Raw genomic sequence first — 27910 nt, 5'->3', positions numbered from 1 at the left:
TGATGTTTTCTGACACTCATATATACAATAAAGAAAAAAAACGTATCTGTCCAAAGAACACAAAGTTAAAAGCTCTACAAAGTTGTAGCATATGCTTCTAATTGTTTTATATGCCTCATATTTCTTAGAGCTGTGAGGATTGCAGTATACAGATGTTTAACACAATCTAATCTAAACAGTACTGTTAGGTAATACTACATAATCATAGTTTCATTAGGTAATACTACTATGATCATAGTAATAGGTCAGCTCTTTAAAGAGCATTTGAACAACGGATGACACCCAAGTAAAAGAGATAATATTTAATAACATGGGGGAGAGGGAGAACATTCCTGTATGATCTGCTTCACACACTGGAGAAAAGGGAGTAATATTCAGCCTCTGCAAAAACACAGATAGGTGTGATGTTATCTTGGTATTATTTAATGTGACATTAACACTATCCTGTGTTCTCTGAGCATTATTTTGTGTTAATGGTGTGCACTTTAAACTTGGCCATAAACACAGCTATTAAATCTGAGTAATGCTTTTTTTCTATGTCCATCACTTTGTCTTCCTGGGTTTTCAGTGGGAAGAGTAAAGGATGGCCTAGCACATATTTTGGAGGATGAATGTGTGACGTGTCCCCTGTGTTTGATCAAGTACTGTAGTGATGGGATGTGTTGATTAAGAATTGCCATAGAACCCTTTAACCTTTGCTTTAGTAACCTACAGGGTTGCTAAAAAGTTTCAGGGGCTTTTTCATCTATTCTTTAGATGTGGTGGAAGATTAATAACTAAAATAACTTCCTGGAACTCTGGTGAGCCTTCCAGTGAACATTGTAAATTGCTGTTCTCTTTGCCTTTTATGTTTAGGATTCTACCACATCAGAGTGATCTGTTAAGGAATCCCCTTTCATTTGTGATGTATGAGAAACAACATATTTATAAATCATAGAGCGCTACGTTTACCCATGCAGCATGCAACACTCCTGTCTGCTCATCCATGCATGGAAAGTTTGTTTCAAGTGTTGAAGCCCTCCAGTGGTAGGAAAGGGAGGCTCTGCTTCTGAAATATACGAGATTTTCAATATTATATATTTTAGAGGACGTTGATGTAAAGTTCAGCTGCTGTGTACAAATAAATGACTGAAAAAAAGGATGTTCTTGATGTTGCAAGAGATCACCTGTCTTAAAAATCATTCTCAGTCCCTCTTCAGAATTATCATCCTGTCTCACTTCTACCATTTTCCTCTAAAAGCTTTGAACACGTTGCAACACCAGCAACCTTCCACTCACCTCTTTCTGCACTTTCTACTGCATTCGGGCCTATGGGCCCTACTATCCTTTTGTTAACATTTACCGACCTGGGAATCTCTGCTCCTGGTGACTCCTGGTTCTTATTCCTGGTTCTGTTTCTATCTTACCAATCGCACTTCTCAGATCTCCTGGCACAGCTCTCTGTTGCCTCACTCACTCTCCACTGCTTCTCTCTTTAGTTTAGTTCTGCTCCTTGGGACTTCTGATCTCCCCCAATGGCTTTTTATATAACGTCTATGTAAATACTGCTCTCTTTTCCTCCATCCGATACCTTTGTCTCCTCCCATATTAATGCCTGTCTCTCAGCCATCTCCTTCAGGATGCAATTCCATCATCTCCACTTCAAACAACGTCTCCATTTCTATTCTTCCTGACGCATGCACCATCTCCTCCTCCTCTGCCAGAAACTATAGTGTTCCTGTGTTCTTGATCTGTCTTACATTTATTCCCATCATATTTCAACACTCGAACACTCACAACTTCCCTTTCTGCAGCAGTGGGATAAAATGCCTGTTGAAATCAGAACTGTTTAGTCCCCAAACACCTTTCAACATCTCCTTAAGACCCTCATGTTTAGCCAGCACCTGTGAAGTCATACAACAGATACTTCACTCTTCTCAATAGCAACTCTTTACTGGGCTTATCTACACATTGCTTTCTGTGCGATAGACATTGTTTTCACTCTATGCTGAATAATCTGCAGTCCTAACCTGTGCCTGCATCACATGTCTTGGCTTCCTCTACTTATTTGTTATATTTACATTATTTTGTATAGTTTGTAAGTCACCAAAGCAGGAGTGGCAGGTGAGCAATTAAGGAATAAACACAAATAATAAGAACACAAGATTTAAATTGTTTCAGACATTTAGACAAATGTCATTCAGCTGTTTTGGAAGTAATGTAACCACGGTCATTGTATAAAAATATTTTTTATGCTTCCCTTTCTTGTTTATGTTTCTACATGTAGAGACGGAGTGAAGCCCTTAAAAGGTCAAAAGGCTTAAGCAGAAAATCGTACTCAGCTTTTTTTTTTAATTCAACACATACTGTAAGCCCCCACCCCCTGATTCTAAGGAACACAGAAAATACTTTAGTGATTTTGATGAAAGGGTCATGATGCAGTCTCCTGAGTCACATTGTCCTTTTGTGATTCAAATATATCTTATCTTTGAACTTCAAGAAAATTAGTTGAAAAACTAAACATTTACTCCATACAGTAAGATTCTGGATGGGAGTTGTAAATTACATCCATTTAGCATCCTGCAAGCTTTTAAGACTCTAATAATAGACTCACTAACAACTCTAGTTATACAGAGATGTTTCACAACGACAATCTCAAATTTCCTTGGATCACTGTCACAGAGATGTAAATCACACCATGATGTCATCGAGATGCTTGTCACTGCCTTCCAGATTTCAGCAAATACATCTGGCTGTAGATGGGTTGTTTTTGTTCTGCTTTTTTGATTGGTCACAAAAATTAAATCTTGCGGTTTTCTGAGAGCTTCTGTTTGAGATGGACATTGAACTGCAAGGATTATCCTGGTTGTTGTCACTTTAATCCTGCCCTGCGAGTCAACTGAGGCAAAAACCTCATAGCCTGCGTTTAATGTGCACATAAGAAAGTTTAAAAACAGGGGGAGGTCATTCCTCCCTTTCAGCTCACCTGGCTGCTAGCAGCCAAGTAATCCAAGGATCCCATAAACAAAGTTCTTGAATCGGTTTCGAGAGCATGGCTGTCTTCCAGACCTCTGGTGTGAGGCATGCCAAGATAACACACTTCAAAATGATCATCTTTTGCTGACTGTGCAGTGGTAGATCTCACCACTAGTGGAGCTTCTGGTACCAGTGTTCAGCTCTCTGAGCTACTGCGCTTCCTTTGCATCGGAACCTCTCCTGCGTCTGCTCTCCACTACGCCACTTTAGCAGGTGTAATCCCCACCTACACCCGATTATCATTCAAGTCAAGTTCAAGATCAAGTTCAATAATTTAGTGCCACAATGACCAGTAGCATGGATTGGGGTTTGGTGAGCTCATACAATTAAACATTAAGACATACTGTAGAATGCAAATCTACAATATAAGGCCAATAATAAACAGTATCCACTCAACACATCTTCACATGCCATCCTAAACAAACACAAGTAATTAGATAACAGTGAGACCTGATAAAATGAATGAATACAGTGAATTATGCAAAAATTTCAAAATTAAAGAGCTGAGTTCATGCATCTCACAGCCTCCATACGGTTATGGAACCTAGACGTCCTTATCTTGATAGACCTAAGCCGCATACTGAAAAAGTCAGTTTTGGTTATAGATAGATATTCAGTACCCTTTTGTGTAAATTTGATGAATCCAGTCTTTTGCGCTTAAACACACATACGGAGAACACGTTAAACAAAACCAATCACAAACAAGACACAGTGTCAGCCTGAGTTACCTTGTTATTCTTCTCGTGACTAACGTGACAATACTGTTTTTGGATTGTGGAGACAGAAATATTGCACAACATTTAAGTGAGATTTTACTCTTATAAAATCTGTACTTCATTTAATATCTTAAGATTCTTTGCATTTTTTATTGCTTCCCCACGTTATCTGGCTCGAGGATAGTCACCCTTAGAGGTGGCTGCATCTTCTGGGTTTCATTGCACCCTGGATTCGCAATGGGCTGGAATCCTAATTCACTGTTCACTCAGTTGATCCTGAGTACCACTGATTCCAGGTCTGTGCTCATTGCGGATTGAGAGTCACCTATAAAACCTTTTGGACTGCAGCTCAGCTCTCCAGGACCTGCACTGAATGTTGCTGATCTAGAAGTTGGAAGTGTTATGTCAGTTTAAACACCTGTACTGTATTTTTCATATGTAGCAGTTCACACCCCTACTGCTTGCCTCAGCATGCCAGTACCATGAATGTCATCTGCCAGGCATTGGCACAAATTTTTTGCACAGTTTGCGTCTTTAATTTTGTCTGCGTCTGTTAGAATTTCCTTTGTAGCCTCTATAATCTTTGCTGATCATCCCATTTTGGTATTCGGATAAATGACTCGTTTGCTAACTGTATCAGAATCTAGATCACTGAGATAAGTTAAGAAACTATTAATACAGTTTAACACAGACCACTGTGATAACTCCACTAATTCCTTTACTCCCATGTCCCAATACAAGCAACCCCCACTACCTGTGCTATCTCCTATCCATTAAGCAGATATAAATCCAGATGTTGAATGTCTGTCCTAAAATTTGTTCATTCATCTTCTTCAAGTATATCAAAAGCCTTCTGAAAATCTCAATATGCCATTATCACATGCTCTATTTTTTTAACAATTACAGCTGCAGCTTGCTTACAGAACTTTAAAATTCCCTTTTAGGTGCTTCCACCTATTCTAAATCTATATAGACTATTCCCATGATAGAGTACGATACTCATTTAGTTACAGATCATTTTCTTTCCTTTCCTGTTCTACATCTGGTCCAATTGTGATCCAATACTGGGCACCACCACAGGCTGAACAGGTTTGTTAAATACACCAGCACGCAGGTCATTCATGAGGATAAAAAGGAGCAACTGTCCTCTCAGTGCCCTACATAGATGACACTTATTGCAGGCACATTACACATAAACAGGTCCTAGTAAGTGTAATGTGAGTATGAGTGTTGCTGAGAACTATGCAAAGGTTATACCTTTGTGTGATTAAGCCTCGGTGGAAGAGAAACTGTGTGGGGACGATAGTTCCCTAAAAAAACAGACTACCAAATCAAAGCTCTTTGAAGTACAATAAAACAACTGGCTTTTTTCACTCACTTGGTTTATATACTGGATTATGTTTAGTAGGGCTAGCTTGTTGTCTTCACAGTACAGCTCTCAATCCTTGCTGCTGATTCTATTTGTAAAGTCAAACATTTTGGACAAAATTGTGATTTGCAAAGAAAGCAAAGTTAGATGTTTGCTCACTTCAGCCATTTGGAGAGATGAATATGGATGTGGATGGTGTGTGACGTAGAGACTGTGCTATTTGTCCTCTGTGACTTAAGAAGAATCATCTTGGATCTGTGAAACACTTGAGGTTACTGAAAGCAAGCCCCTGCCAGTGAAATTTGACTAAAGACATTTTTACTGCTCTTAGCATTAAAACATAAATCTGTGAACAGTTATTTTCACACATGAAGTCTATTCTTTGCCCCATCTGTAGTCGGTTAACAAGTGAGCATTCAGAGGCTTGCATGCTGCTTAAAATGTCAAATCACAGGCCCTCCATTGGAGAACTCAGCAAGGGAAAGCAAGGGTAAGGATCACGCTAAATGATAAGATGTGCATATTATTTGAATACACTTAATTATACACGTGTGTATAACTGTAGAGTCTATATAGCCTTGCTCACATGCTTGTTTGTCATTTATTACACTGACTATATTCTGCTACATATTTTTAAGAGTAATTACTTGGAAAAGATGGCCGAGCCAACCTGGACTTTAAAATCACCTATGACAGCTCTTCCGAAATGTCACACACAGGGCCTCTCAATCTCAATCACATATACAGAAGCATCGGCAGTGAAAAATATCCTTACAGCTATGTGCTGTTCATCTACGATTACATTTACAAATTTAATCACGTATGTGTGTCACTGACTGTAATTAGACAAACTATATAAACCGCAGGACACGATTCCCATGAGAAATTCAGGGTAATTGCCAAAATTACAACTGACCCCAAGTCTAACAGTCACCCAATGGTTTATTTTTAGATCATTGCGTATTCTTGTTAGAATTCAGAGGATATCCCCTCGGTTTCCTCTTTTCCATTGCTCATGAATACCTGCGGTGTCTGCATTATGTTGTACTGAACATTTAGGCCAACACCTCTATTTCACGCCCTCTGAGATGTAGATGCCGTGCAAGAGCTTATCTTTCTAAGATGATGGTGATTAAGTACTTCCATTATGAATCAGGAGGCAGTATTAAATATGGAGCTAGATGAGCTTTTTGTCAGAGAAAATCAAACTTTGCTCTTGAGTTCACTTTACTCGCTGGTAGACTTAGGACTTCTCACATCATGGGACTCAGCAGAGGTAAGGAAGGAGACTTCTTGTGACTTCTGGAACCCACTATGCCCACCATTCTGTTTTTGGCTTGTATTCTATACGTGCAGACTTACGACTGCCCAAGAGATTTTCAATGGCATTAGGGCTTCTCAGTTGTGGGCCCTCCAGTCCACGCCTTTAGACTTCAATTTGCTAATCCAGCTCTTTAATAATTTAATGGGTAATTAGATGAACTTAGAAATAAGAAGTTAGTGACATTAAAGTACAGAAATGGAGCTCGGAAATACACACTGACTAGCAGACCATTACTCTAAAAGTTGTATCTTGCCCTGGGCAATATTCTGCTGTATTTGCAATAATATATATACACTGTATATTACAGCAACTTATCGGAAAAAGGCCTAAAAAAATCATTTTGATTTTTTTTCAGAGCAATTACAATAGAATTGTAGCATAAAAATAGTAACTTATTTATTAATTAAAAAACTGTTTTTTCTCCACAGGACTAAAAACTCTTATGTTCCTTCATCTCTTTGGTTTCATTTTATCATCTCCTATACCTAGAAACATCACAAATATAGCTGGGACAATACTGAACGACAGCAGAGCTTTTTTGGATAAATATGTAAGTTATAATTTTGTATGTATGTATGCATTCTGGATGCCTTCAATGCTATTTTTGTTTTGAGATTGTCTCAGTATTAAAGGACAATGACAGTGTTTCTTTATCATTAAGACACCCTGACTAACTGCAGGGGAAGGTTGAGTTAAAAAAAGTTTTTAAATCCATGAAATGATTTCGTCACATCATTTATAAACATCATGACCAAGATTGTAATACTCACCTTACATTTTACATAGTGCGCCTCACACGTTTCCCTACTGGGCAGCAAAGTCTCATGTTTGAATAAAATTTCCTCGTCCGTCATGCCCTACAAAACACGTTATTTAGATGACAGCTACAGCACACCAGCACCACGCTAAATCAGGACCACAGCATGCTCCAGCGTTTTTCTATGAAATGACATCCTGTATTCAAGTATAGCTTTTTTTTTTTAGCTGTATGCATTAGGTGTCCGTTTTATACGGTATGTTTGTTAATACCTGTACGCGCTGTGCAATCTTGACAAAATTAAAACGAGGCCGAATGAACCCCTGCGATTGGTTCCCCTCTAGCCACAGCGCTTTAACAGCAGCTATGCGTTCTAATCGCGTTGCTAAAGCTTTTGTTTCTTGTTCGTTTCTATTGCAGATCACACAGTTTAGCCATATTGGCAACATCACGCACCCCGTCCACGGCGTTCCCGAACCCACAGCTGAGAATGTGACTCTCAAACAATTAGCGAACATCTTCAAGAGCTTCATTCACAATCTGAAGCTTGTGGTGCAGTACGAGTTTCAAGAAGAGATTCTAGAACGCTTCAAAAAATTGAAACAAGACCTGATCGTCACATGGGAGGCTATGGGGTCCCATGGCGAGGAGCTACCTTGTGTCTGTGCTCCTACACCTGCCCTCGCCAAACAGCAGCTGCACGCAAAATCTCTTCTTGTCCTGTTGAACAGGTGGCTGGAGAAGATCAAGCCATCACCATCTTAAGGTTTAGAAGTCCGTCGATTGTATAGTGCAGTGACGGAGAGGATTCGTGAGGGCCCGCACAAAACCACAAAATAGATTTTTTTTTCTAATCTTTTTTGGTTTGGTTGGAAAGCAACAACTTTACATAGCTTTTTGTTAAAATCACTATCCACTATTTACATACTTTCTTGTGAAACACAAGCAGGGCAAACCACCTCTTCTACAGTATATGGTGTACGTAATTGAATGGGATTGTGTATTTTGTGAGATTTAAATATTTATTTTCAACCAAAATCTTATTTATTTTTATTTATTTAATAATATATTTTATTGAAGTTCGGTGTATAATGTAATATTTTCGGCTTCTGAAGTTTTTGTATTTACTATGTAAAATGTATTTTAAAAATCATGAATAATACATTTAAAAAAAAACTATTTTCTATTCATTCTTGTCTACGGCAGACGCAAGCAACAATGATCACGTACCACAGCTGTTCCTGATTTTCTATCCAGCTCAGATTTTAATGACTTAATTGAACCAATTAAGGGACAAGGAAGCAAAATCATTTGAGCTTTCCAAGTTTAAATCTGGTGCTGCTTGAAAGGTGCCTCTAAAAAAAAAAGAGTCTCCAGTCCTTGTTCTGCAGAGCCTCAGTCCAGGAGGTTTTCTAAACCAGCATTAAATGACCAAATTGTGACAAATAAAGCAGGTGATTTCTGAAACCAAGTAATTTAAGAACCAGACATGGTACTGAACTCTGCCTGAACAGCTTACTTGCTTAATTCATTAACACAAGGTGAAGACTTCTGCTGTAGATACTACGGCACTCAAGGACAAGTGTTTCATCTACAGACGCAGATGGTGTCACGTCTTAGAGCAGGAACGGCCTGGCAGCACTTGGGCACACACCCGTTTCAGCCTTGGCAAACTCCAAAGGAACTTGCACTGCGGCCTGATTATGCGTGCTAGGCTTTTTTTTTTTGTGGAGTTTGAGCTCATGCAATTGCTCTTGAAAATTCCTACAGCACGCACATTGAGTAATGAAAAGTGGAAGAAGCCAAGGCTTAGGTGCAGTACTTCTACTGTCAACAGGAAGCTTCAGAGCTATACCTTGAAAACTGCTGAGCTCAGGTAATGGCAGAGCATGACTGATTTTATCATTCTGTAGACTGACTTGGTATATTTGTTTTCCCCCACATCACGCCTGTGCGCAAAACGTTTAAAACTGCAAACTCTCATGCATTCAATTCCAATTTTCATTTTTAGGATGTTTTCACTGAATTGACTGCACTGTATATTGCAAGAATAAAGGAGGTAATGGATTGGAGTGAAAGGCTTTCTGTACCCACGAATCTCTCTGAGATCTTCCCTGTAAAACCACAGCTATGAGATACACAAAGTGAGCATTTTTAAAAATATCCTCCGGAAGTTTCTGGACAAACCCCCAAAAAATATTTCCTGTTACCAAACAAGGTCTGCGTTTCGTTAAAGTGCATTATGATTTGGCATATACAGTTTCTGTGCATAAGGGTAGCAGGAAACCCCAGCTGCTTAAGTGATCCTTCTTGCAATCCTGCATTAATGTTTGATAAAATTTCAGTGCTTAAACTACAAAACAATACAGCAAATCAAATCAATTTCCACTTCTAAAACACACAACACCAAATACACTTCATTCATATTCAGTCCACTTGGTCCACTCATTACTACATTTCTAAAACGCTAACACACAAAAACCTAAAAAAAAAAGATAATGCAAGCTAAACGCTAGGTGACACGGAGATCCTCGGTACTTTTTGATTTTGAACAGCAAAATTCCAGGTTGGCTTGTTCTGATTACACACGTCTAGAGATTAGTCTCTCAGAGATAAAACTATGAGGTCACACCACAATCACATGTCCAGTGTACAAAGACCAATAAACATCAGCTGTGGTATCTCGACTACATCTCTGAAAGGACACGGATCAGAACGTAAGTTTAAAAAAACAGAAACATACACAGAAGCTCACCTGTCTTGTGAACTCTTTTATTGGATCAAAAATCTGAATTCTGTGCGAGACCAGTTGCATACCTCATTCTTATCCTGCACATCTCCTACAAGGCCTTCAAGAAAGCACCCCCTGCATTGAGCATCACTGCTGTAATGCCCACAATGGCTCTGGATATCTGACTTTTCAGGTCTTCGGCTCTCCTCAGGTAAATCCTGTGCAGCATCTCTTTAAGGCGATTCCACAAGAAAGTCGTGACTCAAACGGTTTCCGATGTGGGTGGAGTGGGGGGGGGATGTTTTTTAAAAAAGTGCTGCAACCAGTCCTTTGAAGAGGACTCCCACTTTTAATATAACTACTATAACACTTTGACAAGATGTTCCTTCCTTTTTGAAGTTTACAGTACTGTTTGGGTGGGAAGGTAATATTTCCTGATCTTAAGGTCAAATGTTTTCAACATAGAAAAAGAAGACTGGTAGCAATATGCTGGAGCTCTGAGTCCAAGTCTAGTTTTCTAGTTGAGGCTTCGGACAGCCGTTGTGGCTGTCATCTGTTTCAGAGTTCTCCTGGGTTCCAACTGCACACTGGTTGGAAAAGTTCGGTGATTAAGATGAATTAAAACGATGTCTAGTTCTTTCTTGAAGTCCGTGCACATCCATGAAAGAAACCAATGATCTCAACACATCATACCTTTAAAATGCATACACAGACAAAACATGAAATTAAGCTTATCTGAATTTCAATTTTTGCATTTTGTTCCATGCCTTGTAACTCTTTAAATTTTTCAAATAATAGATAATAATGACAATAGAATAAAATTGTCAAAACCTGAAATACAAAAAAAATCACTGAAACAAAAACTAGGCCAGTTATTTACAAAAAGAAGGGGAGGAACCAGCTAAAATACACATTTACAATTTCATATCCAAATTTAAATGCCTTTCAGTTCCATTTGAATGGAAATCTTAAGCCTGCAGTTCTACAAACACCAATAACACAAAAAACATTCTGTAATTTCCAGAAACAAAAAAAGCTTTATGTACAAATGTTTGCAAAGCATCGAAGAGATCTTTATAAAATTGAACTAGACCACTTAAGTTTATGACCTAGAATGCAAACCTTCAAAAGCAAATCACATTGAAAAAGAGGAATGCAGAACGGAGGCAATTTCAAGACACGAAAAAGCATCTAGTCAACCCATTGTGCTTTTGTCTTTGCATAGTCCCCAAGTTTGCTGTTAAATTAGTCAAATTATTCACACAGCTCAACCAGGAGTACAGGGTTAGTCAAAATGTTTATCGACAACTATGAATGCCAATTTTTTTACTAGAGTTTTGTTTTTTCCTCCAAAGATGGTGAAAGGATTGTAAGGTAACGGTTATAAACTTTGATATTTATGCTTTTGTTTGAAACCTTTTTTGTCACAGTAACCCATGTAATTAATGTGTAATAAACTGTCAAAGTTGTCAACAGCATTTTGACTATCCCTGTATGAAGTGGCTTCCCACTGACTGCCTCTATAGATATAAAGTTCCTGAGCCGAGAAGAACTTTGCCGAGTTTTCATTAAAAGCTGTATAAAAATGAAAAGCTTTGCAATGTAACACCAACCTCCTGTAATGCATTGTTAAAAATGCCTGTTATCTTATTTTTCATGCTTGTGCTTAAGCACTTGGAATTTGTATTTGAAATACAGGATTGATTAGGCCTGCCAATTCAGAATGACCTCATGTTAAGCACAACAGCCCCTTTAACCAGTACAGGAAGAATGTGGATTGTCTACACCTTCCACTTGTGAAGCACATCTGTATTATTTAGGATGACTGAACTATGCAAACTGCAAAGATGTCAAGAAGTCCTTGAATCTTAAGGATTTTAGTAATCTCTCATTAAGAAAGCCTGAAGGGCTAGACAGGGATAAGGGTTTAAAAAAAAAAACTTGCTTAAATCCTTTTACTGTACATCTCAGTCATTTGATCCAAGTCACTTACACATTTTCAAATGTTTCAATATGGACTGGAGTTTTAAAAATTACAGACTTCTGCCATGTAGCAACACGGCGCACACACAGTTTTAAAAGTGCATTACTTATAAACCACTGATTCACTAAAAAGTTGCAGAGACCTTCAAAATTATACAGCATTTTGCACAACCCGGTACTTATTGCTCTCAAGAGAAGGAATTTCTTCCATCTGTTCCTGAAACTCCTTAAAAAAACATACATTTCTTGATGAACACAAGGCTTTTGTCGTGCTACAATTGCAATTTCAAAGTGTTTAAAGGCATCAGGGAAAGTTCTCCCAATTCCACAAGAGCGTGAACCGCCAGATGAGGTGAAAACAAAAACACGTGCCAATCCCGAAATGGAAAGTGTGTCTTCCAGGCTGCTCCTGTAACAGAACTCACGGATTCTGCAGGATTCCTTTTGAAGTCAAATCTCATGGCTGAACATTAGATGAGAAGCCGAACAGAAAAGTTCTAACTTCTAACTAAAATCCTAACTTCTGCAGAACATGCCGTCTCTGAATATTCAACGACCTCCCCCCCTACCCCAAACAAAAAATCAGAGACTGCCACTTACAAGCTACATCATGCATTTCTAGGCCTAAGATGTGAAAACAAGTACTGTATTGCCAACTCTAAGGCACTGGTAACTTGCTTAACCATCTTGCACTTCATTTAAAGCAGCCTCTACTTAATTTCAGTCACAAGAACAGACTTTATTATGAGCAGCAGGACAGGCGGACAAAGGAATTCCATAAAAATATATTTCAACAGAGCCAAAGAACGCAACATGTGGGAGTATAAAAAAATACCAAAACACTTCAATGAAATAAATGGGGTAGGGAAAAACACAGAACTTGCTTGCTTACACGAAAATGCACATTCAGTGATATGCCCCTGATTTTATTCCATTGTATTTGGTAGAAATAACTCAGAATAAACTAGTGTATATCCCTGAGCACTCAAGCATAAATACACAGCCCGCCTTATTTAGCCCTTCACCTAGCAAAAAAAACAACAACAACAACAACATTAACATTTCACTGTAAAAGTATCACATTTGAATAATTTAGAAAGTCTAATACAGTCATACTCCATACAGCAGGTGCAGAAGTAACTTGTTCCCAATTTTCAAAAGCTCTCCAATACTGGTTTCTGTTTCTTAAAAGTATATAGGGGATTTATGCAAGTAACAGACTATGTACAATTTATTGCAACAGGCATCAGAAGATGGTTTGGCTTGAGCTGTTCCCTTTTAAAGAAGGCTGTCATGCTGTACCCCCTGTTGTGCAGAGGCACGGTACTCTGAATCCCATTTCGACAGGAGACGCTCAAAGGAGGGCTTGCACTCAGCTGACAGTTCCTGTTCAACATTTTAAAGCATTAAAAACGCTGCACAAAAGGTAGCTTCACATATGCAATTCCAATTCTCAAACAGTTCAGATAATGGCAATCGCATCACTAAACCAAAGATATGGTCAAACCAACAGATATGGCTGAAAACCCAACTAAGCTGTAAAGATAACATAAATGTGATGCAAAAATAGCGCTCTTTGGTTTTTTTTTTTTAATATGCACAGTGAGCTTAATGCTTTTGTGCAAGAAGCAAGAAAGAGAACACTACCAAGATGCACTGTCCTGCTGACTTTGTTTTTGTACGACTTTTAAGAGTAACTACAAAAAAAAAGAAAAAAAAACAGCCACAATCTGGCTCATCCATTCAGAGTCTCCTCACTGATGCATCTCCTTATCTCCTCTGGCTCTTCCGGCGAACAATCTCTGCCCCAAACATGCTAGTGCAATAAGCCAGCAACGCCGAAACAGCTCTTCAGCCCAGTGTGTACCTGAGATCTGCCCTCCAGCTACCTAGATCCACGTGCTGCCAGGCTTGACAGGGGAGAGACAGGTAAAGCACCATGAACAAACAAGTGGAGGAAAATGCGCCCGTCTGGCTCACTGGGTTACAAGTGGCTTACTGATCCACGAATCGCGACCAGCAGCGTCTTGGAGGATCCCAAGGAACCTACTCAGCCACACTGGCTGGGCCGCTTGCTCCACACCCCTCACCTCCCAGACCTCCCTTAATTAGGTAGCAGGACTTCTGGGGCTCATGGGAATCCACGCGGCCATTGTGGAGAACGGGAGCCCGAGCCGTGGTTGTGCAAGAGGCATGAGGAAGAAACAGAGCACGAACGCAGGAGCAATCGCGAGTCTGCTAAAGGAAGGAGTGGCGAGCGAGCTCTCTCCCATTCTGGCTCTGCAAGCTAGGACTCTCCGGTTCGCGGGCTGATCCTGGTAACGGCTTGTTTGGCTTGCTCTGGCAGAAGGGAGGGGTCCGACAGGATGGATGTTGTCGTGCTGAGCTGGCGCAGTGTTTGCAACACCACTAGAAAAAAAAAACACACACAACAAATGCACATGATTATAAAGGGAGAATCAATGGGCCAACTCTTCAAGTGATCTAACAGTTTTACAAAGGAGCCTCAGCAGTTTGACATTACATTCCTCCCACCCCCCCCAGCAGATGTGGAACAGGCAAAACCACAGTGCAGGCTGAAGACTTCTCAGATGTACTCTGCACAAGCCAAGCAGCACACAGAGCTCCGAGGTATTACATCTCACATCTGTGGCTGACCAAGCACTTCTGTAAGGTAGGACTAGCTCTGATGTACACCAGCAAGAATAAACCTTCCAATAACTAACCATTTTCTGCCTATTTGAACTACTGTTGCAATGGGGATCACATTGGTTTACAAGAAAGATTTTACACTTCATATGGAAGTATCTGCAAAGATGTTTTTTTGTCATATAATCAAACATCTGTCCTAAAACTCTTCTATGAGATACTTGGAAACATGACAAGATACTGAACTACAGGCTTTCTGAGCATAACAACCTTATGCTAAACTTTATTATCTTTATTCAGGATAAAATCTGCTCATCTTCTATAGATTTACACATCCTGTTTGTTAGATCGGTGAATTCCCTTCATTCTGGGAAAAAAAGATTATTATATACAATGAAATAAGTGTTCAATGTTAGATAAGGAAACCGTGTTAATAAATTAGTTATCAGAGTTACAGTTGTAGGCCACCCACTTGTACATAAACTCTATACATCTAAAGAAAAAACGCCTGTGCAAAAATGTGCCTAACTTCATCTCTTTACATGTTTAACTTCGCCACTCAAGTTGATCTGAAAGTCCATGCATGCTGGAAGAGTAAATGGGTGCCACCACTGATCACAGACTCTCACAGCCATGTCAAAAAGTCCTACTATTTTACAAGTTTAAAACTACAAGTCTCGTATTAACAATAAATATTTTAATAAGGGATGACAGCGCACTGACAATGATCTCCAAACTTCAGGCTTTCTGTACAGTGTACAAGCTTTCTACTACATTGTGTCCCATGGCTCACACTTGGCTTTATAGCTGTCACCTCTACCAGCTCTCAGCTGCCTCTACGAATTCATGTAATGTTATAATCTCAACTGAGTTCTAATGTCATATTCGCCGTTATGTGATCACTGTCGCTTGAAGAGCAAAAGCACACACTGGTGTTGCACTTTAAACTTTAAATGCTCTTAAGCGGGAAATATAAAAATCGACAGGGCAAGATCTAGGGGACCTGCTTCACAGATTGCCTGCAGGTGTCATTTTTGTAGTTTGATCAAGGTAAAATGTGACGCAGTAATCAACATAATATCAACGTGCAAAATCCTAACAAGTCAAGAATAATTTCTTTTGAGTGTTCTCGCCTCTGGAAAGTCCAGATAACACAAAAGGAAGCAGTCAGAGATCTTCCTAATCAGCATTTTAACAACTTTCCTGTTCCACACTTTTGCTGCAAATTCTAAAAACAGTAAAAGATAAGCATCTGAAGTTCAAAGGAGTAAATATGTTTGATTTTTCTTATGTTTCAAGGACCTATTGCATGTACTGTAACTTTAAAGACCACGCGCCAAACAAAAGAAATCTTGCAGGCAGCATGTAGCCGAAATTGCACAAGATTTACTATCAGGCAAGCAAGTGCGTGCTTCTACCCAATTTTGATTCACAGGGGCTGAAAAAAAAAAAAGAATCTCCTCTCGGAAATCAATTTGATCAGTGCGGATAAAAAAATGCTTATGTTCTACCGTGCAAAAAATTATTTAAAAGACAGCTTATCGCGGTTTCCCAAAAATCTTTTATGAAAAAAAAATTGCCGTTTCTACAAAGATGGCGTGATTCATCTAAAGCAGAATATACAAATAATAGGAATGTATAAATAAATGGAACTCAACTGTTGTCACGAAACTTTTAACCTCCATCACAAAAACAAAATATCTGCGCCGAGGCTGCAGGAGTGCTGAATTTCAACTGGTTTTGTGAAAAGGAAAATCAAAGTAATAAAATGAGGTTCGGAACCAAATCTTATGTGAAGTGGGATTTAAAAGTGAGGAAGCCACAAAGAAAAGCATGTGCATCATTTTGTCTAGACCAAGCAGAGACAATTGTTTTAGAAGCTGCAACAGCTGTCCTTTAAGGGTGTCTCTAGGTCGTGTTTTTCCCCAGTTTAAATGCCTCTTTCATCACCAGTTCTCTGCCAACGGCCAGACGGTGCTGTCAATCACCGATGTGGTCCTTCCATTCTCAACATGATCATCCCCTGACCTCTGACTGGACAAAATGGTTGCCTTCTTTCGAGGTGTATGGGATCAGGTATTGGAGGAGAACAGAGTTCTGGGCTCATTTAAGGAGGTTCACATGTCACATCAGACCACACATGGAACTCACAACAAAATGGGTGCTCCCATTTGTTCTGATTAAAAATAAAAGGTGCAAATGCTTTAAGACAGAATGTTTCTTTATCAGACTCTGAAACTCTGCGATGCACATGATTTATAGGGGAAGCTAAAAAAAATATTTAAAAGAGCCTAAAAGGTATAAAACGCTACAGCAGATACCAATCACCATCTAAACGGAAAACATTTGCAGCAGGGCAAGTAAACATAGAAGCAGCTCTGCAAAACGAGGCAGCGCATTCATAGGTGCTTGAAACTATTAGCGTTCCTCAATAAAACGCACTCCCTCTCTATGTGATAATACAGCAATTTTTAACCTTGCGATTCAGGCAAACGCAGCAAGTTTTTTAGTGGCAACGCAGTCAGCCTTTTCTTGGGTTTCTAGTCGTCTCTAAATGCCGAAAATTCTTCATTCTCGAACAATCTGCGTAGGCATCAGTACTCACTTGGGCGCAGAACGGGCAAGGAGCAATGTCGATCAAGCCACTGGAGTGTAGTCTGACACAGCTCTTCCGTGCTCGTCGTAGAAACCATCCCATTGAATGACTCAAACAATGGCTTTATGATTATGCTGAACTGTTGACTCACAGGTTAAGGTTCAATTGAAATAAATGTTTTGCTATTAAAAAACAATCATGGAAACGCAACCATCAGAAGCATAAAGCAATCCCAGTCGTGGTCTTGGAGGACCACACACCTGGCTTCTGTTCCAGCCCAGCCCAGTCACTCAACAGAACAGGTGAAGGTTTATTCCGTTCTGAAAAGAAAGGAGGCAATGTTTCAACTGTTTCAGGCTTCTTCAGTGGTGTCAGTTGCTCCCTTTCTTTTCAGCATGGAATAAACCTTTACCTCTTCCTTTGCAGCCTACACATGCTGACTCAGCTCCCTGCTTGACCTTCAGTCACACAAATGAACCCTTAACTGACTTAATGGGATAATTCAAACTGACTGCTTTGAGCTCTTAAATTTCTTTGAAGATGTCTTTTTTAACTGCATGTAATACAATTGAGAACAATATTTAGCCAATATTGAGAACAATATCACTTGCAAATATAATCTTACAACTTGTTAGTTCAATTAAGTCGTCAATAAGGGTAAATAACCTGGGCTGGAATGAGAGCCAGCTGGTGTGGTGGGCATTCAAGAAGCCTTGGTGAAAAGGAACTTTGAAAGGAGAAAGGTTGTACGAGTAGAGGCTGGATATTCCAGTTCTTCTGTGGTTTCCGGTTTTAAAAGAGCAGGAAAAATGGCAAAACAATGACGAAATCTCTAGCATTTTTAAAATAACAGTCTGTCGATACTTCCGCCATTTTAACTTGAACAGGACGGCCTAGTGTATGCAGCAGCCTTTGAAGTCTAACTCACAAAGCTTCCATGGTCAGGTCTGGTCTTTCTGACCCAGCCTTTTTCCGACGGGGAAACAAAATTAAGACAATTCTAGCTAGGGCAAAAATGCCAGAATCAACAGATCTAGTTATGAATAACTCATGGTTATCAAGATAAAATGTAGCTCATCTGTCAACTGATCTTTGTAGAGGGAACTTGGGAGATATCTACGCCAAATCTCTCAAGTACTTTCAAAGGTGGTGGTGGTGATGACAAACTCAGATGTGCATCATCTGTCAACATGTAAATTGCCCCGATAATGCCTGTGAATACAGACATGAAAAAAAAAAGATTACAAAATGATTACGAATTCCACAAGCGGGACATTCCGAACTTCTGCTGTGACACGTTTTATTCAAAAACTTTTCTTCCCCTTTTCAAACCTCCGGAATACGTAGGTGGGCAACTCTGGGTCCTTTCTCTGGGCTGCGACCGAGCACAGACATCTACAGTATAGACTTCTCCAAGGTGCTTTTCTAAGTAAAAAAGTTGCTCGAGAAGTGTTTTTAAATGGTTTTATAGAATGAAAACGTGAACCTTCTGCAAAACCTGCAGGAAGGGAGGTGTTTAATATAGTATGGGTTGTTAAAGACCGTTCAGCTGCTCTCAATCTTAATCCGGTGGAACCCTAGATTTTTGGTCCAACCGGGCTGGTTAATCACCAGTGCTCACTGATGCCTACAGTATATGTGACCTGCTTGCTATTTAAACTTCTTATACACTCAAAATTTCAGGGGGTTTAAAATGAAAAACATTCTTTAATACTGCAGATTCTTAACTAGAAGGTGGTAGGTACTAAGACCAGAAAGGTAGCTGCTTTTGGAGACTTAAGCAAATTACTTAGATCTCTCCGATTGCTCATGCTGATAGTACTCAGCTATATACACAGGTACAAATAGAAGTCACTTTAACGTTAGCATTACTGCCTTGCAACGCTGGGGCCCTGGGCTCTATTCCAGACCTGCAGTTCTGTCTTTGTAAGGTTTGATGTGGGTTTCTTCCGGGTGCTCCTGTTTCCACCACAGTCCAAAGACATGCTGGTGGGATAACTGGCTTCTGGGAAAACCGACCCTGGTGTGAGTGTGTCTGCATGCATCTTGAAATGCAATATATACTTAATAATAATAATGAGAAGGAGGAGGACTGGAGACCAGAGATACTGCAAGGATACCACCCAGAATTTCCAGTTCTGCAGTGTTCTGTTCTTCACATACTCGTCGAACGTGTCCCGCATGTGGTCGAAGCGATGGCGCGTGATTGGGACCCCAGTAGCCGGGAGCTGCTCCTGGCAAGAGCTGCAAGAGACACACGTTCATCTCTCCATTCCGACTGAAGAGCTCAGAGTGCGGACATGCAGGCAGAGCGCCGGACAAAGGTTACCTGCTGGTCATCGTCGGGGGAGGAGGGTGTTGGGTTTTTTTTTTTTTTTTTTTAAGAGTTCTCACAAGCAAAACACATGCCTCAAGCTTGCACACAAAATCGGTTCGTTTGGATTCGAAACTTTTAAAAACACACCTGGGCAATACGTACTGGGCAATAGGACCACAACAGAAAATTCAAAATACCGAAAAGTTCGGAATACTTTCACAGCTGTTTACTGTAGGCGCTTGCACATCTAGAGTGCCTGTGCATTTTGTCACAGATGTGCACAGGGAAACGCCAATGTTATCAACATTCTTTCTTTCAGAGCGAGCTCTCACCCAGCAGCATCACTCACTTGATTGAAGCGCTGAGCTCTTCAATCTCTTCCTTGAGGCGCCTGGCTTCTTCCTGCATCTGCTGGCGCTCCTGCTGTAACTTAGCGATGTACTCAACTGTCTTCTGCAGAGTAGCGGCGTTACTGATCTGGGGGGGAACAGAAGAACTCCTGCACCAGTGCTTTCCTTTACCGACTCAACCCAGAACCTCATCCTGTCTGTCCGCTTGGCTGTTGTGGAAGCTAGAACAATTGTTACATTTTCTAGTTCAACGAGAAGTGCTCATTAAGAGCACATTTGGGGTTTTTCAAGAGTTTCATTAAACAACACTTTTTTTATGACTACGACTTGTCAACTAGGCCAAATTTATGTGGAACTAAAAAAAAAAAAACTTATCTGTGTCTATTTTAGCAGACAAACGCTCGTTTCCTTTGCGGGAAGGAAGATTTCTCTGTAGGGCTCAGGATTTATTTACAGAGTATCTATCCTGGCTATCTCTCAAAAGTAATTTGTGGAAACCCACAGCACTGTCACGCGTACACATGCAGGCCTTTTATTCAGATATGTTTCATATCAATAACACATCAAACAAAATCCTCCATGCCAGCTTACTCTTGAAACAGATCAGTCTTAAAGTGTCAGCCCATACATAAATACCAGCTTAATGCTCATTAAATGAAAGACAACCTACCGGTTTTGAATTGGACTGAGATTTCAACGTTGATACCAAACTGCTTAAGGTTTTAAAACCGATCTTGATGTTGAAGCGCCTCTTTTGCTCAGCAGAAATGTGACTGCCTCTGCGGCCCTGCAAAGACATGCACAGAAAACGTGAGTGCAGACATCCTCTACCCGAACAGTTCCATTACACGCCTTCCCTTGTACAACACCACTGCCTGATGTTAACCTGTGCCATTAACTACTGCTGCACCGTCCTCATTCCTGTAGTGAAAACAGCATTACACTTTGGCATTTACTGCTGGGAAATACTGCTGGTTCACTAATATCTGTAATGAAATGGTGCTGATTATTATACAGGCTGTTTGCATAGGGCAAAAAAAAAGGTTGCACAGTATATGTAATGGAAAGGATGCCCAGCACTGGAGGAATCGAAACGCGGAAGACAGAGGACAGGGGAAACGGAGCGGCGTGCAGATAGAGAAACAGGAAGGGCAGCAGGAACCTTCATGACCATCTGAGGCTCCGGCTTGGCGAGGCTGGCCGAGCTGCCATGGGGGGACTGGGGGCTGGGGCACTGTTCCGAGGCACAGGGGGACCCCTGACTCGAACGGCGGCCGTCTCGCGCTGAAACACAAACACAATCCCACCACCGTTACCTCCAAACCAACCAGGCGAAACGAAACGCTTTATTCGAGGCACGCAAATACGTTTCTTCATCGCGGTGGAAACTCTCCCGACTGTCTTTACAGCTTTGGCCAATCTGTCACCTGGGCAAAGTCCCTACCTCTGGCTTTAGCAAAAACGTATCGAGGTGCAGATACTATACTGAAACCCCAGGAGAAATGCTTCAGCTATGCAGTGGCCTAAAGAGCAAACATGCTGGGACCAAAAAGTGTCCCAGCACCTCTGATCACTTGAAATTACCGCTTTGAACACAAGGATTATTTTGTTCTATTATGATCACTGGCATATACAGAATGGTTTTCAAAATAAAATGTATATTGTACTTATTACCAAATCTTATGATAACAAAATACACACCATCTGACTTGAAAAGAAAAGTAACATTTCTGACTGTCACAATACTTTTGGAGGGCACAACACAAAATATTAAAACATGGGTTAAATCCTTAAGGTCTCAAATAAGAAAGGGTTCAAAGAACCAGGCATGCCAATGGAAGGAGGACCAGTTGCTCATGTGCTCCGACTCCATCCATCTGTTTTTGAATGGCTGTATCCAATTCAGGGTCGCGGAGGAGCTGGAGCCCCTCCAAGATACTCCCTGCCTGGGATGGGACACCAGTCCATCGCAGGGCCAGTGTTCCCAGAAGCCAATGAACCTACCAGTCCTCAGACCGTGGGAGAAACCTGGAGGACACCCGCACGAACACGAGAGAATGTAGAGACGGCACCATAGGAAATGTGCCAGGGCCCCAGCGGTGTGAGGCAGCACTGGTAACCACTGCACCACTGGGCCGCCCTAGTACAAGGTCAGAATTTCGAATTAAGGTGTCTATGGGAACCTCATGTGGGACGTCCTGGAAGAAGAAGCAGAAAATCACACACCCAGCCCCCCAGAACCCTACCGGCTGTGGGGGAGGGGGCCTGGCTCGTGCAGGTCGTTAAGCTGCTCCTCTCTTCTTTGGGGACGATGAGGTGTTTCGAGTTCTGAGCTTGCAGTATGTGGAACTCTGGCAACCCTGAAGTCTGAGGAACAGCAAGAAAGCAGGTAACGTGAGGAACATCTCAAGGATTCGCCCAGAGAAGTACGATCTCTATTACTAAACATCAGTAAGGACCATTTCCAAAGACACATTTGAAGAACATTTTAGCTGCAACTTACGGATGTCATTTAAATCGGAATTCCTTCATGCGTTAAAGAGCAAGCAAGGACACATTTGGAGGGATGAGGCAGGTGCCTCTCCAAGTGCCTTGAGACAATTAGATTACTGGGTACCAATCCACTTCAACACTTACCCTCCCGATGGCTGTGGGTGCAATAACGACGCCCCCTGAAGGGACACACTCGGTTTTCAGGGGTCCAGGGGTGACAATCACAGCACTGGGCTGGCCAGGGAAGGAAGCTGAAAAACACAATCCTTGTGCTCGCTATTTGACACTCGAACCCATTCACTTAAACAACTAAGCCAGCAGGTGAAACCATGATTAACTTACAAAAAGAAAAATTCAAAAAAAGAGTTCAAAGGGGCATTTTAGTTAAATTTTGGGGGCTTACAAGTTCAAAAATTCATTCTTCACATGTACTTTGGAAGGCTTCTACCCAGGAGTCCGGCCTGAGCCACAAACCCACAACAATCTAACCACAGCGGCAAATCAGACCAATTTAACTATCCGGGGCAAAGCGCAGCAGTAGCCAAGAGGTGAATACAGCTCACTGATGGCATCAGTCATTTGATGCCTTTTTTTGGGGGGGGGCATTCTGCCTTTAAAAATACATAGCTTGGGCTTCCAGAACCATTAGGTACTCCACCTCCACCATATTCAGGTAGTGTAACAGTCAAAATGCCCGCGGAACACAAACCACGCTTTTGTGAGCACGAAGACCTGCGGAGACGATAAAACTAAACCCTCCTGGGAGCACTTCTGCCACCTTGAGTACGACAAGAGAAACGCCCTTAGCCGCACCACCGCTGGATATTTTGCTGTATACTTCTCATATGCAATGACACCTGATGGTTCACGTACAAGACCTGTAATTATTCATTCAGAAAAAGCATAGCACATTTGCACAGTTCCTCTCCACTAAGGAAATGCCACTGCTGTTTAAAAAAATAAGAAATGACCCACCTGTGAGGTAGGCAGACATGAATTCATAACAGATATTTTATATACCACCTCTTATATTATTATTCTTATTATTATTAATCCATCATCATCATAATACAGATGAGAAATGATAGAGGGGCAAAGGTTACCTGTTGCTAAGAACGTAACTGGTTTGGGAGCAGGCACAATTTTGTGCAGATGCTTTGTCTTCTTTCCTGAGATGGAGGGGTTGATCGGCCTGGGGAGGGCGAAGGGCTGGGGGCTCTGCAGCGCGGGCAGGGGGCGCGGGGGCGGGGCCAGCCTGGGGGGGCCGGCGGGCCGCTGCGGCCGGCGCAGGGCGAGGCCGGGGCTCTGGTTGAAGCTGGTGGCGGCGGCGCTGGGCGTCACAGTGGAGGAGGCGGTGTGCGTGATGACCGACGGAGGCAGGCCGTCCAGGGCGGCGCGGGGCAGGCCGGCGGGCTGGGGGGCGGCTCGCGCGCCGGCGGCCGCGGGCACGGGCGGCAGCGAGGTAGAGAAGATGGGCGCGTAGCTCGGCCCGAAGGCGGGCCCGGCGGCGGTGCTCTCGGGCACGGGGGCGGGTCCCGGGGAGGGAATGAGCTCGTGGTCGAGGCTCACCGAAGGAATCTCAGCCGAGAGGTGGACAGGCGGCAGAATGGAAGCCTGGCGCGGGAAATAAAAGAGATTCTGAGGCCGAGGGGAGACCGGAGAGCCCAGCGCACACCTCTGCTAGCTGCAGAGGGTCACCCCCCCAGAGCAGGACGTTACACCGCGAGCCGAAAATAAAAACCCAACAGCACTTCATGACCAGCCCCCCGTAATGCTTGCGATTCATTAAGCATCCAATTAATGAATGCATGATTAATTAAGAGACACAACAAGGAGACACCCCCCGACATTGGAGTTCTGCATTCCCCAAAAAAGGCACCAGCCCTTGATCCAAAACTCAACAGGGCACAGGCCTCTTGATGAATGATGCTGCATACACAGATATAAAAAAACTCAAATCCAATTAAATGAAAGAAATAGCTTTCAGACATATTACAGTTTGCTGATGGAAACCTTAATTGCTGTAAAATGAAGCGCACTGCACTTCACTTGAGTTTGCTAACGCGTGATGCTTTCATATACAATTGTTGTCGTTTTTTTTACCTGAGTAGAAGTGCTGTTTGATAAAGACGGTATTGAAGTGACCGGAGGCCGTACAGTGTGAAATAAGTCTGAAAACACAAACACAGCAATTGTTAACAAAAACAGTGTCATCAAGTAATGATAAATCAGGATGCTGTGCAAAAAAACCAAACACTAACCATCTGTTTATGTATCTTTTGGGTGCATCTTCACCAATAGGTAGGGAGCTCGACTCTAAACTTTCTTAAGGTGTCAAAGAGTGCTGACTGGAGTGTTAAAACATTTCACATAAAGTGAACCTGAAGTTGCATTCTTAATTAGAAATACCTCTCACACCAGATCATAATGATACCAAGAGCAATCAAAGTTGTCCATTACTCTCTGTTCAGTTTTTCCCTTTTTGGTAAAGAAACAAACATTAAGGAACTCACCTTGAAAAGGCTCAAAAGTATCCATGAAACCTAAATCTGGCTGGAGAGGAATCAATCCTGGTTGAATCATATCTGCATTTCCAGCATGTGCTGTGAGGAAAGAGAACACAGAAAAGCAGTTGCACTTTAAATATAAACAATTTTAAACAATGTTTTGTCGGTCAATACAACATGGGTGCAGCCCATCCTGTCCACCTCTAAAGTGTGACCAGCAGCTTCACGGGCGTGCAGATATGGCACATGACCTGTTAAATATCTGTGTAGCTAGTTGGTACAAAGCTCTCTAATGGAGAGGAATACAAGGACTGCAGCTGCTGTTGCAACCAGGCGATGAGCTGCACAGCGAACTAGACAGAGAACTGGGTAGACCAGACATAGGCATCTCCAAACTGAGAGGAGCAGGGTTGTGCGCTCTCCGCTAAGAGAAAAATCTACCCGACCCACAAGTAATGTAAGCCTTTCTGAAAAGAGTAGCATGATAAGAACACTGAATAGCTACTTAATATTCAACTAACCAAATTTACCAGTTTCTTCAGGTTATGATGCGTTAATGGATAATCGTGATCACAGCTTTGCATATTTTTTTTGCCAAACTTTTATAGAAGCTGAAAATAAAAATGTGACCATGCACAGAAAGTACCCTGTTGATATTCAGATTCTAACACTCAAAGCACCACCCTGCAAGATCAGCCTTTTACCATTCCCAGCTCCACCAAGACAACCCCCCCCCCAGTTAACTTGCTGCCTTGCTCCAGATCTTCAACAAGAACCCGCCCCAAACCCCCGCCCCGCCCCCTATCCCGCCTCTTGTCCCACCCCCACCCCATGCCCCGCCCCCTGCCCCGCCCATACCGATCTCCCTGGGGTTCGGCCACGCCTGGTGCGAGGAGAGGGTGGAGAAGAGCGTGTCGGAGAACTCGGACATGAGCATGTCCATGTCGAAGAGCTGGTCCATCTCCATGGGCTCTGGAGACTCCCGGCTCTTGCGGCCGGACGCCCGGGCCGCCGCCGCCTCCTCATCCTGACAAAGGGAGACACGGAAAGTGTCCGGACAGCACTCTCCGAACAGCGAAAACTGCTCCCCGGCTCCCTTCGGGTTTAAAATGCACAGCAGCCAGTTAGCAAACAGCATGCAAGACCGCGGACAGCCCGACCAGCGGAAACAGTGCGCTGCACACCTGCGACAAGAGGACAGCGGGGTGTCCTCCCACCCTCCTCCGTTTTCCAGCGTTTTGAATTTACGTGGAACAAAAACACAACACTGCATGAATCTGCAGTATTTTTTAACCACAATACTCAAATTAAAATTTTAGTTTCCCCGTTTTGAAATAAACTAATTGATTAGAGTTGCATCAGGATACTTACACAATTGATGAAAATGACATGAACTTAAACCTCTTAAGTGAATGTTTACAAACAGACAGGATCCTTGGATCGCTGGATATCAATTACCTAAAGTGATGGGATATATACAGAGCCCACGCTGCTGATCGAGTGTCTCGGTTTCCCCTTACGCAGTACATGAACCAATGCAACCGTGGCGAAAGCACTGACGTGCCTGCAGCAGGCTAGGCAAACTCCAGTAGAGTGTTTCAGGGGCTCCTTTCGAATTAAAGCTGTTTTGGTTATGAAAAGCTAAAAACCCAAAAGCAGTGCACATGTATACTGTTGCGTAAGGGCAAAGGTTTATTCTGAACTAGAGATTGAAAACTTGGGATCAAAATCTCCCTTGCTGTGAGAGTTACCAGTATCGTATAAAAACAGCTTTCATTTCCAATTTTTTAGCAAAGCCATACCAAGACAAGTGAAATACTTTAGGGCAGCGGTGCTCAACCAGTCTTCTCCCACAAACATTCTGGGGGACCCCATTATCTGCTGGCCCAGTCACATCACTGTAATCTGAACCCCCAGAGCTCTCTCCCTGTCAGGCCCTTCACACGCAAGCAGGCCCCAGTTAATGAAGGATCTGCCATGACTGCTTTAAGACTGAGCCAATCGCACCCAGCCTGAGCTCAGCCCCAGTCGACTTCTTGAGAAGAAAGCTAGGCGTGAAATCAGTAAAAAAAAGAGCTACACAGCGGCACATGACCCGAAACAGCTTCTCAGGCTGGATCACGCCGCGTTGTTGATGTTTACCAGGCAGATGCCAACTGCCCAGGGGCACAAGATTTGTCTCCTGCAGGGCGCTTTAGTCTTCTAACAGGACTAAAACGGCAGTCTACCGCCTGCTTCCTGGAAGACCACAACTCCCTTTTTTGGGTTTAGCGGTTAAATCTTTCAGGGAAAACACATGCGTTCCGATAAAGTGGAACCCGCAAATTTAAAGAACATTTTGGCAACTTGGGTCTCACAAATCTCTGGCTAGCGGCTTCATTCTCTGTTGCTGCGGTTTACAAACCCCTCCATTTTGTGCCTCTTGAAGCTGAGATCTCCAAACGTGCAGCCTTGAAAACTAAATATAGAAAAGCAGCTGCTAAACAGAGCAACAGACTCTCCCTTTCAAATATGCTTTGCAGCGCCAAGCCCAAATTTCCCATTGTGATCGACAGATCTTTTACACTGCGCTTGAATAGGGGAACGCTGAACAAACACACTAGCAACACTAGGTGGCAGTATTTGCCATACAGTCTGCACAGAATGACTGTATAAGGTTTATCATTAGATCTCTGCTGTATTTTAGGGAATTTCTTACTCCTTCCAAATAAAAAACATTACGATATGGCACGGGAGTAAAAAAGGTTGAGAACCACTGACTTAAAGTGGAGTGACATTTTAACAATACCTTTGCAAACAAATTGAACTTCGAACATAAAGCAGTACCTTAAGCAGGCTGGAGAGATCGTCATCTTTGTGCTTCTGCAACTGTAACACAAAGTACAGAGCAAAGTTACACCTGGCATTTTGTAACATGTCAACCAGTACGCATGATCACACCCTGTTTACTGAAGGTGTACGGCACAACTTTATCTCTGGGCTCTTATTTTGTCATTCATCAGGGGACACACTAGCCAGTGCTGAAATCTGTTTCTAGCTGAACACCCACTTTTCAGACTCCTGCATCAAATATTTTCATAATATAAATATTATTAAAACATTA

At 42.0% G+C, this 27910-nt stretch overlaps 1 protein-coding gene and 1 long non-coding RNA gene across 4 annotated transcripts in view; both read right to left on the bottom strand.

Moving 5' to 3' along the window:
* Positions 1-287: 287 nt before the first annotated feature.
* On the bottom strand, positions 288-8005 carry LOC148641621 (uncharacterized). Its single transcript, XR_015929883.1, has 3 exons — positions 7638-8005; positions 7195-7281; positions 288-1048 (listed from the first exon to the last, which is right to left on the bottom strand). It is a non-coding gene; the product is annotated as an uncharacterized LOC148641621 (long non-coding RNA).
* Positions 8006-9932: 1927 nt separating this feature from the next.
* mlxip (MLX interacting protein) overlaps positions 9933-27910 on the bottom strand; it is a 32898-nt gene continuing 14920 nt past the window's right edge. Inside the window, exons 5-17 of one of the 3 annotated variants that reach the window (XM_088618561.1) lie at positions 27634-27675; positions 25666-25903; positions 24814-24903; positions 24404-24471; positions 23404-23914; positions 22445-22551; positions 22054-22174; positions 20970-21091; positions 20478-20594; positions 19807-19934; positions 19261-19384; positions 17150-17279; positions 9933-14304 (exon numbers count right to left, since the gene is read on the bottom strand). In XM_088618561.1, the coding sequence (XP_088474687.1) occupies positions 14183-14304; positions 17150-17279; positions 19261-19384; positions 19807-19934; positions 20478-20594; positions 20970-21091; positions 22054-22174; positions 22445-22551; positions 23404-23914; positions 24404-24471; positions 24814-24903; positions 25666-25903; positions 27634-27675 (1920 nt within the window). In that variant the 3' untranslated portion in view covers positions 9933-14182. Of the gene's footprint in view, positions 14305-17149; positions 17280-19260; positions 19385-19789; positions 19935-20477; positions 20595-20969; positions 21092-22053; positions 22175-22444; positions 22552-23403; positions 23915-24403; positions 24472-24813; positions 24904-25665; positions 25904-27633; positions 27676-27910 lie in introns of those variants that run through there. The other 2 variants (XM_088618562.1, XM_088618563.1) reach the window with 2 other exon arrangements.

The sequence above is a fragment of the Lepisosteus platostomus genome, chromosome 24 (assembly GCF_059453375.1).
Source record: "Lepisosteus platostomus isolate fLepPlt1 chromosome 24, fLepPlt1.hap1, whole genome shotgun sequence".
Lineage (NCBI taxonomy): Eukaryota > Metazoa > Chordata > Actinopteri > Semionotiformes > Lepisosteidae > Lepisosteus > Lepisosteus platostomus.
Note: the sequence above shows the minus strand (reverse complement) of the source record. Positions and strands in the feature narration are given on the sequence as shown.